This window comes from Rhinolophus sinicus, chromosome 1 (assembly GCF_057876585.1).
Source record: "Rhinolophus sinicus isolate RSI-liver-muscle chromosome 1, RSI-T2T, whole genome shotgun sequence".
NCBI lineage: Eukaryota > Metazoa > Chordata > Mammalia > Chiroptera > Rhinolophidae > Rhinolophus > Rhinolophus sinicus.
In genome coordinates, this window is record NC_142501.1 from 212,545,063 (window position 1) to 212,561,109 (window position 16,047).

Here is a 16,047-nt window from a genome sequence, read left to right on the forward strand (position 1 = left end):
CCCCCAGGATGGTGTCCTTGGTGCTTCCATCATGCCACCGCTGCTTGAACCGCCCACCTATATGATTGTACTTAACACCCCTCATTGTCACGATCTGCCTGCCGCGTCACAGAGAGCTCCCCCAGAGCAGGGCATGTTGGATTCATACGTGTCTCCCTGGTGCCCACAAGGCATCTGGCTCCATAGGATGCGTGTGATGAATATTTGTTATTTGATGAAAACCATTTTGGGTCAAAATGAGTTGTTTGATGCTGGGCATATTTCCGCCACAAACTGAGCAGCCTCCCAAGCTTCTTTTCCTCCATGTTACCATGGGACAAGGGACATCCCCTCCTCTAGGATCAACTCAGTTGTCACCTCACTGACCACCCGGTATAGAATAGCACCCTCCCTTGTCACTCTCTCCACTTATCCTATTTAATATTTTCCCCTGAGCATTTATCCTCTCCTGACACCGGTATTGTCTGTCTGCTCTTCCCACACCCAAAAGAAGATAAATTCCAGATTTTTCTCTCTATTGTCACTGCTGTGTCCTGAGATCCCAAAATAGTGCCTGGCACATAGTAGGCACTCAGTAATTGTTTGTTGAATGAATCAGTTAATCTCACGGGGTTGTGGGAAAAAGGAAGCCTCTATCATTCATGAATTCTCGCTCAGCCGTAGCCTGACGGTCACCAGGGAGGCACTGGTCTCCTTTCCTGTTTCATTCCTCAGACGTGCTCTCATGACCTCACCGCCTCCGTCTTTACCCTGTGGCCTCTGGTAGCTCACGGCACTGGCTGGGTGCCCCCTGCTTTTGCCCACTTCCCTATCAACTCCTGTGTGTCTCAAAGTCCAGCTCCCAAGAAAGTTCTGTTGGATGGAGATCTCCACACACAACAAAGCATCTCTGGGGGGCAGAGGTGTTGCATGGGGTCCCCAGGAGTCCACTGTGCAGGTGGCTCAGGGATGTCCTTGGTCCCATCTCTGTGCTGGGGGAGGGGGGCTCACCTGCAGAGGATGGTAGCCAGGGCAGCTGGGGGTCTCCAAACGATCCCTAGAGAGAAGCACTGAAGGCACTGGGAGTTGAATGTGGTGACGAGAAGTCCTGTGCTGAGCCGCGGCTGCAGAATTGACCGCTTACCCATGGTGCTGGCCTCCGCCCTTCTCTGGCACATGGGTGCCTGCGTTTCCCAGGTCCCTTTGCAGTTGGGTACGGTCATGTGACTAGTTCTGGCCAATGAGCCTGCCTGTCACTTCTGAGCCAACCCCTGGGATGTACTGTTGTGATTTGCCAGGCCCTCTCCCTCTGCTGCAGAGAATTCGGAAGCTTTGGGTTAAGATTTACGTAGCTTAGAATGCACTGCTGCCCTGGGGAGAAGGTACAGAATGGAGGCCTGCAGGCTCTGACATCTCCCTGCCCATCCGTCCTGGGGTTCCTGACACAGGCCCAGGCTGGGGAGGCAGGCAGGTTGGTGCCATTGGCAGACACTAAGATTGGTGTGCGGAACTGAGCCAGACTTGGCTGTGGGCAGGTCCTTAGAAGTGGGGCAACGGAGGCTCGAGGGGCAGACATGACCTGTGGGGGTGGGACGGTACCGTGCACACCCCCAGCTACCAGGGCAGTGCCGGGCATGGAGCAGTGCTCAGGAAGGGCGCCCTAAATTGACCTTACACACCAAGGCACCAAATGTACCCTCATGGCTGGAGAGAAGGACAGATCCCAGGGCCTCCTGTGGGAGTCGGGGTCTCAGATCAGGGCAGTGGAAGTTTCCAGTCTAGAGCCACACTGTGTAGTCTGCAGCTGCTAGCCACACGGGCTACTTAAACTTAACCTTAAGCTAATTAAAATGTACAACTTTGTTCCCTAGGCACACAGCCACTTTTCTAGTGCTGAGGGCTACTGTATTGGACAGCGTGGGTCCAGGACATTTCTATCATCACAGGAAGTTCTCAGGCTGTGCTATTCTAGAAGCATCAATGCCTTGAGAAGCTTTGGGGCAAGCACAGTCTCCATGTGGGCTCCAGTACCATTCCCAAAGAGTCCAGTGACATTCCCAGGTCAGAGAGCACTGTTATAAAACTGTCAGCCTCCTGTGTGTACGGTTTGGTGGAGGGAAAGAATCAATGAACAGACGAAGAAGACTGTGTTGGCACTCGGGCAGGTGTGATGAATTCTGGGCACTGGTGGGAATTTCCCGGAGTCGGCAGATGGGTCTTCTGAGGTGGAACTTCTGAGACGAACCGAGAGGGAGAGAAGGGCCTCGCCCTGAAAAGAAATGAAGGCCCCTGGGAGGGAGAACACATACGAAGGCTCCAGGTTTGCTACCTAAGAAGCTCAGAGAAAGGCAGCGTGGCCATGATGTGTGGGACAGACCAGGACCCCATGTGGGGCGGGGGTGCGAGTGGAGGCCGTAGAATTTGACCATTGAAAGCATGGCATGCTCCTATCGATGTTTTCAAAGCGTTCCTCTCGCTGTCAGGTGGGAAATGACTGCTGTGGAGGTGAGAGTGGGAACAGAGGCAGATTGGGAAGCTGTTGTGTCCATCCGGGTGACAGGTGAGGGTGGCCTGGAGTGGGGTCAGGGTGACCACATGCCCAGGTTTGCCTGTGTCAGACCAGGCATATACCTGTGTCCCAGGGTCATGGGTAACAGTGCCACTTCCCACTCTCAGAATATTTTCCTGTCTGGGTAATTCCACAATGGTGTCTGCTGAGATGGGGAGATGCAGAGAGATGCTTAGGGGCTAGAACCAGGATTTCTGCTGAGTTGTCCTTGGGGACTGAGAAAAATGGGCTGATTTCTGACATATAACTGAGGATAACAGTCGTTTTATAAGTCAGAAATCAGCCATTTACTAAAATGGGGCAGATTGTAACCACACGAACAAGCTTTTGGGGAGAACCCAACATTTATAAGAGTCCTTAGCGTCACTGCAATGATTAGAGATCACTGTGATGGAATGTCCATGTCCCCCCAAATTCATATGTTGAAGCCCTAATCCCCAGTGTGATGGATTTGGAGGTGAAGCCCTTGGGCGGTGACTAAGACATGAGGGTGGGGTCCTCACAATGGAATTTGTGTCCTTATAAGAAGATGGTAGATAAGAAGAGACATGCTCTCTCTGTACCATGAGGACACGGTGAGAAGGCGGCCGCCTGCAAGCCAGGAAGGGAGTCCTCACCAGAACCTGACCCTGGAAACACCTTAATCTCGGACTTCCAGCCTGCAGAACTATGTGAAGTATTTGTTGTTTAAGACCCCCGTCTATATTTTGTTGTAGCAGCCCGAGCAGACAGAAACAGAGATTATGAAACCTTACGTCCCAGACATAATCAGCTGACTGTGGGTGGGCTCCCTTCTGGGCCCGCCCACGTGGGAGTCCTGCCTAATTGTCTTCTTCCTTGGCCATGTGTTCCAGCCATAATAGCTGCCAAAGTTTCCAGAAACTGTGGGGCTGTCTCCAGCCTCAGTGCGTCTGTTCCTTCCTGTTCCCTGGGCCTGGAACGCCCTTCCCTTCAGTGGCCTCCAGGAAGCCTTCCTCATCTGTCAAGACTTAGTTCGGACAGCACCTTGTCGGCAAGCCTCCCCTGAGCTCTGGGGTGCAGTAGGGGCTTCCTTCGGGGCCCCTCCATAGGGCAGCGGTCGGTCTCCCGAGCCCGACTGGGGCCGGCGGCGGCTCTCAAGCATCTCTCCGCCATCGGCACCCAGAGCCTGGCTGAGACTGGCTACTGGGCGAGCAGAGGTCCAAAGGCCCTGGCGTTCCCAGTGCCGACCTGGGGTCCTGCCCCTTAGGGCATCGTCCCTGCTCTCCCCACACACTGTCAGCGAAGGGGACCCGTGGCGTTAGAAATGACACGTGTTTCTAAGAAGGAGCTTTGCACTGTTACAACTTATAATACATCGTCCTTTATTTTTCCAGGCTTCCCCTGGCTCCGACATGACATAGTACTGATAAGAAAAGGGGGGGGTTTCCAGTTGCCAGGCTCAAACTGCTAGATGGAAGGAAGCATATTAGGTGCTGACGTTTCCCCTTCCCTGGCCAAGCCGGGCTGGTGAGAAGCCGGGTGCAGGACAGGGGGTGGCGTGTTACGGGGCTGGAAGGAAGCTGAGTGACGCAGACTCACGGATGTGGACATCTAGGACACACACAAAGACACAGCTCCACAGAAGACTCGGAAACAGGCGTGGGTGACACCTCATAGGGTTTCATACGCCTCTCGACGCGCTTTACAAACACTCTGTGATAGGTACCGCACCTTACCCCATGCCTAATGGCAGACACGGCACCTTCCAGTTGGGGACCGGCGGCCTTTGCTGCAGGATGCCCTGCTGACCTGGCAGCACCTCCCGTCCTTCTCTCCCCAAGTGTCAGGGGGTGTCTGTCTCAGGCCCACACATGAGGCATCGCTCATTCCCAGGTGTTTGTGTTCTACTGTGGGAAGGTAGGACACCACTGGTTACGTCACCAAAAGCCACATTGGGTATCAGGCTGGGCACAAGGAAATTCTTTATTTCGGGGCTTTGGCCGTCAGAAGAGGTTTGTTTTCCTCTCTAAGACTTGGAAAGTAACAGCAAGGAAATAAGAGTGGTGGCCATACTTCACAAGTACTTACAAACAGCATTCATTGGGAAGGGGGTCTGCCTGTAAGGGTACCTGTGTGACAGGTACGGGAGGAAAAAAGCAAAAAGAAAACAGACAAGGGGTCCCACGTATTAGAAACACACCGAGAACTGAAGCCACACAGATCCGAACAGTGGAGAATAAGGCTGGAAGAGCTCCCCTCAGTGGGACCAGAAAATTAAATTCTTTATATATGTCATCTTATGTTTCAGTAGGCTATACTTTTTAATAAAATAAAACCTTTTATGTTACTTTAAAGATATCATTTAGGCATCTAGGGGATGATTTGGAAGAAAAACGCAGTGCACGGAGGGTCCTGCAGGAAGGTACCCTGTCAGGTTGACGTCTGTTCCTAAAGAGAGACTTGTCACAAATGGCTGCAAAAATCGTGCACCCCAAGGCTGGCACAGCCCTGGGCACCCTGGCCTGCAGGCCTGTGAGCCAGAGCCGTCTGTGTGCAAGGCTGTGCCTCCTGGGCTGAGCGGGTGGGTGGGGGCCGGTGGGCGCAGGAGCCCTGTGCCCACACACCAATGATGGTGTCAGCGCCTGTCATTGACAAGTTTCCGCAAATCTCTGTCCGTCACCTCTGTGCCCTGAGGGCCTAGTGCGGGGGAGGCCGGGAAGGTGGGCTGTGCTTGTCTACATGTCCCTCCTTCTCTGCGACAGCCACCTTGCAACATCTCCCTGATGCCAAGCACAGCGGGGGAGGAGGGGTCCAAAGCGAGGCACCTGGGCCCTGACCTACGGGCAGGAGTGTCCCTGGCTGCAACTGCTGTGGGACCTGTTCCCGCCCAGTCCCCAGCCCAGCCCTCCCCAGGCGCCCACCCTGTGGACACAGAGAAGCCAGAGCCAGTGCAATAGGAGGGGTCTGTGTGGTTCCCACTGGGGGTCCGGGACTTGGCCACCGGCACGTGGGGCCAGGCATCCTGGCGCCATCAAAACAACAGGGCTTTCTTCTTGAGGTCATTCCTCTTCCAGAGGGCCAGGCGGTCAAACTCCTCCATACTCATCGCAAACACCTCCTGGAACTCCTCCGGAGACAAGTGTCTCTTCAAATAAAAAGGAAAACCCAGAGGGGAGCAGTTAGCAACTGGGAAAATGCACCACTGGGCCACGGGAGGCAGGCCTGACAGCAGGTGAGGAAGGGGCACCACCCTCCGTGTGCCCGGGGGCCCCGGCTCCCCAGATTCCCTCTGTATCCCCATCCTTCCTGCTTTGCAGCTGAAGGAACCAAGCCCAGAGGAGTGCCACTCGCTGAGGGAACCTCGGTGACACACACTCATCTCCCATTGCAGACCAAGGTCAGGTGTACACCTGCCTGCAAACATCTGAGGTTTTGGAAGATTTGCTTATATGGTCACATTATTTCATTTAATTTTCAAGGTGCTGTCGGAGAGCAGGAGGTGATGGTTTAGTACGCCCCCATTTCACAGACGAGGAAGCTGAGGTGTGGAAAGTGAACAAAGAAGCCAAGCAGGGCCCCAGCCTGAGTTCAGCTCTTCCCTCCTCCCCAGCCTCTGCGGTGTGAGCAGGACCGAGCTTTTTGTCTGAGCCCTGCTCCTCATCTGGGGCACACGGAGAGGCTGTACAGTGTGGTGGTCAAGGGCCAACACCCAGCCTCTGGGACACTGGGGGTGCCAGCTGACCTCCTGGAGCCTCGGTCTACTTACCTGAGTACTGGGGTCTCCGTGGTGCTCCCCCCGCCCCCAGAGTTGTAGGGATGGATGAGTCTATGCAGGTCGGCACTCAGAACAGGCCAGTGGGTGTCAGCCACTGAGCCAGTCAGAGCAGCCTCTGCAGAGCGTCCCCCCACACCCGGGGCCCAGCCTCCCCCTTGCCTGTATCTGCTCCCATTACCCACATGTCTCTCTTGGTCAGTAGGCTCTGAGAAACTCCTTCACATCCTTCCAGCCCCGGGCTCAGGTGGGTGCCTGCAGCCCTTCCCATCAAGCTTCCCCGGGAGAGGGAGGCTTTCTGCCTGCGTCTGTCCTCGCCCTGCCTGGGAGGGGCCCAGGGGAAGAACGAAAAGGCAGTTGGGGGTGGTCTGTGGCAGGAGGGGGTCCGGCTCTGGGTCCAGAGGCTCTGGCTCAAATCCCCTTTCTGTCCCTTGTTACAAGTGTGGCTCTGTGTAGCCGTGTGGAAAACTGTCTGGCAGTTGTTCCATACGTTAATAGAATTTCCACTTTCTAGGAATCCCACTCCTAGCTAGACCCCAAAGAATGGAAAACAGGGACTCAGAGACTTATACACCCATGGTCACAGCAGCACCATCCACCAAGGCCAGAAAGTGGAAACAACCCGACCTCCGTCCGGTCAGAGGACAATGGCTGCACCAAATGTGGCGGCACACACACTGGAATGACATTCAGCCATAAAAGCCAGTGACGTTCTGACACCCGCTACAACGTGCATGAGACCTGGAACACGAGGCCACGTGAAAGACACCAGACACAAAAGGACACGTGTTGTGATCCCATTTACACGCAACATCCAGGATGGGGGGGACCAGACCAGACTGGTGCTTGCCGGGGGCTAGTGGGGTCTCTTCTGGGGGTGATGAAATGTTCTGGAACTAGACAGAGGTGGTGACTGCCCAGCCTTGTGAATGTACTAAATGCACACTTTAAAATGGTCAAAATGATGAATTTTACGTGAAGTTTACAATTAGAAAAAAAGAATTCTTGCACCAAAAAAGTGTGGTTTCCTTGACTTTAAAACACAAGGACTCATACTGATGATCAGGAGAGAAGATGCACGTGGAGACATTCGGTCAACTACGAAAAGCATAAACACCAATCATTCCAACTCACGTCTTTCACAAATATCATCGCTAAACCTGCTTTGGGTTTGGAGCCCACTTGCTGGAGGAGGGAACCCAAGAGACACTCCTCCACCGCCTCCAGCCTTCTGCTGAGTCACCAAAGCCCCTCCTAATGGCACCTGGGCCTGGAGTCCTGCCATACACACATACACACAGGGACACACGCACCCCACCACGCTCCTCGCTGCCAGGAAGGGGCCATCAGCTGCCTGCTGCTATCTGGATTTTGCAAACAGGAAGAGAATCCTGCAGCTTGCCAGAAACAAGCCATTTGCACGGTGATTAAACTGGGGAGTCTTGGTGGCTGAGAAGTCACACCCAGTCCACAGAGGTTCAGAATGGGTTCAGACCACAGCACTCGTCCAGATCACACTCCCCGCAATTACTGTGAGACAGTCAAGATGCCGAAAAAGAAGGAAAGGAACATTGTTTCCACTGTTAACTCCATAAATATTGGGTGCCTGCCGCATGCCAGAGACACAGGTCATGGGGTGTGGGCTGGGGGCAGGGGAGGGTGGTATCAGACGTGAACGAGAGTCAGGCCACCCGCCAGCGATGCCTGAAAATAGCCAGGTGGGAGGAGCGGCTGACCTGTCCTGGGGAAGGAGACAGGACCAGACTTTCAGAGATTGGAGGTTGGCTCTCTCTGTTTCTGCCCCTTGTGGGGTCTGCAGAGCCACACTCACGGATGGGCTGGGAGAGCCTGAGGCCAGCCCCCTGGAACCCTCAACGGTCCTTACCCCGCAGATAGGGGTGTTGCCCCTACCTGCCCCCACCTGGTCCCACATTCCTGCTGCATTGGGAGCCCACTCCATTGCTGGGAAGGCAGGACAGGGTCGGGAGGGAGGGAGGGACAGGAGGCCTCATGGGTCCCAGCTGAGTTCCCAGTCCTGCAGGCTGTCACAGTTACCCAGGGTGCTTGTCAGATCTGAGAACTGCAGGGCCCCCGAAACCTATCAAGGCAGGCTTAGTGGCCCAGGGCCCAGGGCCAAGGAGCCTCCTTCCCAGAACAGCTGACGGCAGCTGGGTTTGGAAACACTCAGGCTAAGGGAAAGTTCTGGGGGTGAGCAGAGACCCCTCCAGCCCCCAGTCCTATCTCCTCAGGTCCAGAGTGAGAACAGAGCTGGGCTGCCTGAGGACTGCGCAGGGCTGGGGGGGGGGGGGTCAATGAGGAATAATGGGGGGGGGTTGGGGGAGAGGGGAATCTGTTCACCCCTTCTGCCTCTGTGTGCTCCTACGCACCCCGCCTCACCTGGCTGAGTCCCCTTGCCTCCTAGGTGAGAAGGGGTTGAGGGCCCCTGCTTGTGGCCGCTGGGAATTGGCACTGAGATAAACTTGCTCAAGGTCACGTGGCAGAGCCACCCCCACACCCTCCTCCAGGGCTCTTTTTGCCACCCCCACGTGCTTGCCATAGCAGGGAGGGGGGGTTCAGCTGACCCCATGGACAGAGCCAGCTTTCTGACCAAGTCCCTGGCCCCTGGCTCCTGAAGGCTCCCCAGGAGGAAGGTGGCCTTACCCCCTCACGTCTAGGTGCCCGCCAAGGCCAGGCACCGCCCAGCTCCTTCCTGAGCCAGCAGGAAGGAAGCCCAGGGCGAGGTGACTTTCCAGAAGGGCGGTTCAGCCTCATTCCAGGACATCCCACACCTGGGGTGCACGGGTCTCCCCCAGGAGCGCCTCTGGGGAGGAAGCCATTTCTGCAGCATGGCAGGACTCACAGGCGTTGCTGGGGGTCTGCCTATAGGTGACCTTCCAGGGCAGTGTCGGGCAAAGACCTGTGGCCGGGACCAGACACCCCAGGCTTCCAGTCCTGGCTCCACCCCTGTGCTGAGGGCCGTGAGCTCAGCTGTGATGTCTGTGAAGTGGGAATAAGTGCGATGGTGCCACCACCGTTCTGCTTGGAGGGCCAGCCCCTCCTCACCCACCCAGGGGCTCCTGCTCACGCAGGCCTGGGCGGGACCCCAGCTCCTCCGGGAAACCTCTCCTGAGGCCCCCTCAGCCCGGGGCCCGCGCCCGCAAGCCTCCTCTCCCTGGGGTAACTACTCACATCACGGCCAGTTTCAAGCTGTCAACGTGACGTCACTGAGTGCGGACATGGGAAGAGAGGCCCAGTGGCCCACGGTTATAGGACATCCTACCACACAGACGCACTAGGTGCACGTAACCCCGGGAGCGTAGGGGGAGCTAAAACGTAGAGGGTGTGAGTGTGTGTGTGGGGGGCAGTTTTGAGTATTTATTCCTTGCTTTCGATAGTATTGATTCCATCCTAAGTTGACATAATTGGTTTTTCAGGATGGCTGCGTTTACTAGCAGGGTGCAAAATTTCTGAAAATTTAACAGCAGCTCCAGCAGCCGCCAAACTGTGAGCTGTACCGTGCCTCCCTCGATAACGGGGACAGGACAGAAATGGGGCCTCACCACCCCTGTGCCCAGGAACCAGCATAGGTGCTCAGAGGCATGCAAGGGGGTGGAGGATTTCTGCAGAGAGGGGATGCGAAGTGCTGTGCTCCACGCATGCTCCCAACCCTCTCCTTGGCTCACCTGTGGGACACGCAGCAGGCCAGGCCGCCCCCACCCCACAGAGATCTCACACCTGATGGGGAGGCAGGTCAGAAAGCAGGTGAGTCCATTTACAGGTTGTGGGACCTGGGAAGGCTTGGCAGAGAAGCCGGGACCTGCAGAAACAAATCTCTGACGTACCTTTGTAACCTGGATCGCTTGGCAAAGGTTTCCTGAGCATACAACACAGCAAGAGCTCATCAAAGGAACGTTAGCTGATAACCAAAGGGAACGTACAATGCTGAGCCAGACCCTGCTTCACGGGGGCCTCTACACGTTCTGGAACATGCCAGACTCTTGGGCACCGTGGGCCTGCAATGCTCTTTCTCCCCCTGTGCATAGTGGCTTCTCCTCATCCTCATACTCCTCATATTCCTGTCCCAGCTCAGATGTCCCCTCCTCTGGGGAGCCCTCCTGGATTGCCCTAGCCACGCAGGCCCTGGGGCCACGCCCCGCCATGGCCCTCAGTGCCGAATCAGGGCTGACCTCGTCCGACTCCCAGCTCCATGAGGGTGGGCATGGGCCTGTGTGTTTATCTTGCCCCAGGGACAACCTGTGTTATCCAGGTGCATCCTGAATCTAAATCGATGCTCTCCTGTTCCCAGTCATGCTGCCTCCCAGCCTCCGCCCCCTCCATCGGGGCTGAGGGCTGATCCCACCTGCCTGCTCTAGTCTCCACTGCAGCTCCTCTCCCTCCCCACCTTCTACCCCCGCAATCCCTGCCACGTGGCCTGGCCCCCAGGACTGCCCATGTTTGTCCTTGCCTCGGCCTGGGCAGCCCCTGGAATGCTGGATGCCGGTGCAGACCCATGTCGGACACACCCACACCGCCAGCCAGCCGGGAATCCTGTACCATCACCGTCAGTCTAGCAGGTTCTCATCAGACCGGTCGGATGAGTTTGAACAAAGGACATTCTTCTTTAACTGTGGGGTCCGTCTTTTTCAGGCACATTCCACAGACTTGTTGCTTGAGCAAACTTGGGTGTGCAGGCGACCTCGGGGTCGTGAGGAGGCCGCTCCAGAAAGCACGAGTTCCACTGCTTCTGCCCATTTGCACATAGGGCTGGTGTTGAATCAAAGAGGACCCTTCGAGTGGCCCCGGGGACACTGCCTCCAGGCCTTAGGCCAGACGAAAAGCTCCTTTCACACCTGTTCAGCCGCACCCTTTGCTCTCTGTGGTGGTCACACTTCATGCCAGCCTGGCCAGGCCACGGTGCCCAGCTGCTTAATGGTCACACTTCATGTCAGCCTGGCCAGGCCACGGTGCCCAGCTGTTTGGCAAGCACTCGTCTAGGGGTGGCTGGGAAGGTCTTCTGTAGACATGGCTTACATCTGCAGTCAGCTGACTTGAAGAAAAGATGAGCCTCCAGAATGCAGGGCCCCGTCCAATCCACTGGAGGCCTTAAGAGCAAACGCGGAGGCTTCCCGAGAAGTAGAAATCCTGCCTGTGAGTGTCGCTCCTGCCCGGGCTTCTGCCCGCCAGCCTGTCCTGCACATTCCAGACTTGCGTGTCCCACGGTGCTGTGAGCCATTTCCCAAAACACAGTTCTCAGTACAGGTCTACGTCTATCTGTCTGTCTACCTGCTTACCTACCTCTCTCCTGTCAGTTGTTTCTCCGGAGGACCCCTCGCTGAAATACTTTGCTGCCTAAGGAACGGAATGTCCGCATGTGTGCGTCGGGAGAGGGGTTAGAACTTCACTTTGCAGCTTGCCCTTCATCCGGGAAGCCAGTGCAGCACCGAGCTTGCGCAGAGCGCCCCCCGGCCACACCCCAGCTCTGCTGCTGAAGGCAAGGGCCCAGGACAGCCTGCGGGCTCCTCTGCCTCCTCTGCCTCCTCTGTAGCGACTCATCAGTGGTGACAAGCAAGGGTGCTAACGTGCCAAGTGCCTGGACCAGCCTGGTGCTGCCTCGTCGACAGGGACACGGACTCGTTAAATAAGCCAAACACGATGAAGTCTCCACCATCCGACTTAGTCCCAGAATGGGGCATCCAAAGGCAGGTCCCATTCTCCTCCTAGTGGCCGAGCCTCCTGGCTGACGCCACCCCCATTCACACGTAGCCACCTGGCTTTGCATTAAGTTCTTAGCAAACATGATTTGGGCCATCCCATAGCACCCCCCACCTCCACCCCCGTCCGTGGAAAGCCTTTTGTAACCTAGTCACCTACGTGGCTCCCTCCCAGGCTGTGGAGGTGTGGGGCGGACATGGATGAAATAGGTGAGCTGTGCACACACCGCTCCAGCTGGGCTCATGGCAGGTGCTCCATGACCGCTTCTCAGCAACAAAATAAATGCTCAGACCACGTGGCAGGGCAGGCAGGGCGAGGCGCCAGGCTCAGAGAGGTCAGTAACCTGCCTGTGGCCACACAGCTAGACGTGGAAACTGGATTCACACCCAGGTCGTCCTGCCCCTGGGGGCTCTCTCCCTCCACCAGCAGGCCACCCTTGGATGACAAGAGGCTGCCACATAAACAAAATGGTGGTGTCTTTTGGAGAGTGCCGGGCACGTGTGCAGGTGGTGGCCTCAGGCAACAGGACACATGAGTCGGCCTGAGGACAGGCAAGGCTCCTTCCCCTCGAACTGGAAGCTCCTGGCACAGTCAACCCTCAGAGGGAAACTGCCAAATGCAGGAAGGGTCTGAGGTCCTCCAAGGCACGAGGTCCTCGGGACAGAGGCCGGCAGCCCCCTCCAGGACAGAGTGCACAGGGTCCAGGAAGGGCGTTAGACGGGGCCCCACATGGGCCTCCCTGGGAATCTGCCTGCTTACTCTGCCCACTGGGATCACAGGATTCATCCGGCCACCTTCCTTGTGACCACACTTCCAGAGTGACAGAGGACTGCCACACCTCCACCAGAAGTCACCAGCACTTACTGAGCACCTACTGTGTGCTACGGCCGCCTTTCACTTTACCAGGCTGAGTATCTGAATTCTCTGGGCAGAGACTCATAGGTCAGAGCGTCAGTCATGGTCAGAGTCTGGACTCGCCCTGCCCCCTGATTGACCAGCACTCCCCCCACCGCCCCGCCCACGGCAGCCTGGAGTCGCGCCAGCTTTGTCCCTGCCCCTCCCCACACTGGCCCGTCCTTCCCCAAGTCCTGCCACCTTGACCTCCCAAACATTGCCTGAATTCACCACTTCTCACCTCGTCGCTGCCACTGCCCTGTCTAAGATGTCATCGTTTCTTGCTCGGACAACCCAATTCCCTCCTAAGCAGTCTCCCTGCATCCACACAGCCAATCCAGCTCTCACAATGCAGCCTGGGCATTGGCATAAATGACAAACTTAACCATTTAGTCCCCAACTTAAAAGCTGTTGCTCACAGGCTTCACATGGCCCCGAGCCCTGCAAGTCCTGGCCCATCCTCACCTTCACCTTGCTCTAGTACAGCCACCTGGGCCTTCTTACACTTCTTCCTTAAACAGCTCTGTTTCCTCCTGCCCCAGGGCCTTTGCACATGCAGTGTACCCTTCCTGGAATTCTCTCCCTATCCGGTGTCCCTCAGCTTGCAGGCGCACTGACTGTGCCCAGTTAACCTCTACCCAGCCTCTCCTGTCAGACAGTCTGTGAGGGTGGCGCTCCTGCTGCTTTGCTCACCCTGCATCCCTGGGACCCAGCTCAGGGCTGGCACACACTCACCCAACGACCGAAAGGCTCAGCTCAGCACTTCGGCGGGACGGACAGCATGCCTTCACCCTTCAACGGAGCAGTCCTCCTTCCAGGGACTGACCCCCAGATATGCAGCGGGCACCACCAGCTATCCACCCAAACCATCTTCTCCTCTTGCTGGGCACACAGCCAACCCAGCCTGCCTTGCCCGTGGCTTTGCCATGTGACCGAGCTCAGCCAGTGGGGCGTGAGCGAAAGCCGCATCTGCCGCTGCACTGTCTGGCCTTTTGGACCCTCCCACGTGTGGAACAGGACACGGGACCACCATGAAGGGATGGGCAGATCCACAGGAACTGGTGTGGAAACCGTTCACGACAAATTGAAAAGAAACAGGCAGGTGTCCAGCTGTACAAACCCTGTGGGCCACTTGTCCAAAGTGGAGTCAGCGTCTCTGGGTGTTTGTACAGGAAGTGATTTTGGGAAATGTGTCGCCCACGGTGCAATCAGGGGTTATGACTCGGTGGGGGAATTCCGTGTGATGTTTGTGGTCTTCTTTGTATTTTGCTGGAGTTTTACAAGAGTTATGAATTGTTTTTATATTAAAAATAAAGCTCTCTTCCCTGAAATGAAAACAGCAGGGTCCCTCCTCTCCTGCTGGGGCGGGGCCCCTCTCAGTCCCTCCTGGCTCACATTCCAGCTCCCAGCCCCGAAGAATGTGGGACGGGCCCCATCGTGGTAACTCTTCCCATTTGCGTCCTGGCTCAGCTGAGTCTGAGGGAGGCAATGATGACAGAGACGCACCCTGGGCGTGTGCTTGCAGATCGAGATGATTAAACCCATTCCCCAGGCCTCAGAGAGTTTTTAAAGGGGAGATATTTACACACATCAACCACTGGATATTTGGCCCCTTTCATTCTGTACTGTAGCAAAAAGAAACGACTGGGAGTCATTTAAAGTGCACCTAGTCCCCAGGGGAAACAGTAAGTCCCAGAGGGTTCCGGCCCCAAGGCCGCTGCTGTGCCAGGAGCCAGCAGCTTGTTCTGAGGCCCCCTCTGTGGGCCAGCAGTTAGCCCACAGCACGCCACGCCCCGTTAGGAACAAAGCCACACAACAGACAGAACCTCCTGACCGGGGAGCCACCCAGCCAGAAGCAGCCCATGTTACAGTAGTGGCATTTGTACTGGGGACAGGACTGCACAATGGACAGGACTCACCCTCAGTAGGAGCCAAAGAGTGTGTCCCTGCAGAGAAAGTGGGATCGTCATAGTGAGGCTGCAGGGACCCAGCACAAGACCATGGGGCGGGCGCCCCCTCAGGAGAGGCGGCCCTGCTGCGTTCGGGGCTCCTCTGTGCACCCTGCCCTCTGGGCACCGCCAAGAGCCAGTGGCCCCCGCTCCCTGGGACCCACACACCAGCCCCCCAGCAAGTCCTGCAGGACCCCCCTGAAGCCTTTGCTCACAGCTCCTTTGGTCTGGAAGGCCCTTCCACGCTCTCCCTTCTCTGCTGGTGACAGTCCTGTCCTTCCTTCCAAGGCCAGCTCAGAGCTTCCTCCCAAGCCTGGATGTGTTTACACGTCCACTCCTGCCTGAGCTATTGCCAGGCAGGCAGTCTGGCAGGCTCTGGCGCTGGCCCGATGCACAGTATGCCTCTTACGCCCCCAGCACCTACTGTGTGCCCAGCCCTGGGATATGGATGGGGCAGGGTGGCCCCGGGCCCTCAGGAGCCTCTAGGCCCCTCACTGCCAGCGAAATAGTCATGAAAAGGCGGTAAAACATTCAGGACACAGCTCAGGAGAACTCCATTGTCTGGACCTGATTACTTTGTAGGATGATTGTGAGGCTTTATTAGGTTGGTGCAAAAGTAATTGCGGTTTAAAAGGTTAAAAATAATTGCAAAAACCGCAATTACTTTTGTACCCACCTAATAGTATTGCACATGGGCTCATACATAACAGGTGCTCAGCATCCAAATACCGACGCTGTGCTGACATCCTGTTGGGTCTTTTCAACATAAGCAGTTGACCCTTGGACAACGTGGGTTTGAGCTGTGCAGGTCCACTCACAGGCGGGCATTTTTCAGTAAATATCCAGTCGACTGTCCGTCTCCCTGGGTTTCGCATCCCTGGATTTAACCAACTGCGGAGTCAACCAACTGCGGATGGAACCGCAGATGCGGAAGGCCATGCCGTTTTACGTGAGGGGCTTGAGCACCTGCTGGGGGGGTGGGGTCTGGAACCACCTCCCCCACCCCCCTACCCCCGCAGATACCTAGCGACTGTATTTAAGTTTGGGGGGAGTCAAAGTTATACCCGGATTTTGACTATGAGGGGGTTGGCACCCCCTCCCTCATGCTATTCAAGGGTCAACTATACTTGCTCTCCATGGATCAGTTTGTTTTTCTAGAGCATGAGAAGTCGTGACTCATGACGATTTTCGCACTGTCAGCACTCGGGAAG

The 16,047-nt window shown here is 56.3% G+C and overlaps 1 protein-coding gene across 7 annotated transcripts in view; it reads right to left on the reverse strand.

Moving 5' to 3' along the window:
* Positions 1-3,867: 3,867 nt before the first annotated feature.
* Positions 3,868-16,047, reverse strand: part of ABLIM2 (actin binding LIM protein family member 2) — a 125,870-nt gene continuing 113,690 nt past the window's right edge. For 6 of the 7 annotated variants that reach the window (XR_012492397.2, XR_012492399.2, XR_012492403.2 and 3 more), the window contains one exon: positions 3,868-5,654. Coding sequence is in view for 1 of the 7 variants with exons in the window: in XM_088793099.1 (XP_088649225.1) it covers positions 5,541-5,654 (114 nt within the window). In the remaining 6 variants the exon portion in view is untranslated. The remainder of the gene's footprint in view (positions 5,655-16,047) is intronic. The other variant, XM_088793099.1, reaches the window with a different exon arrangement.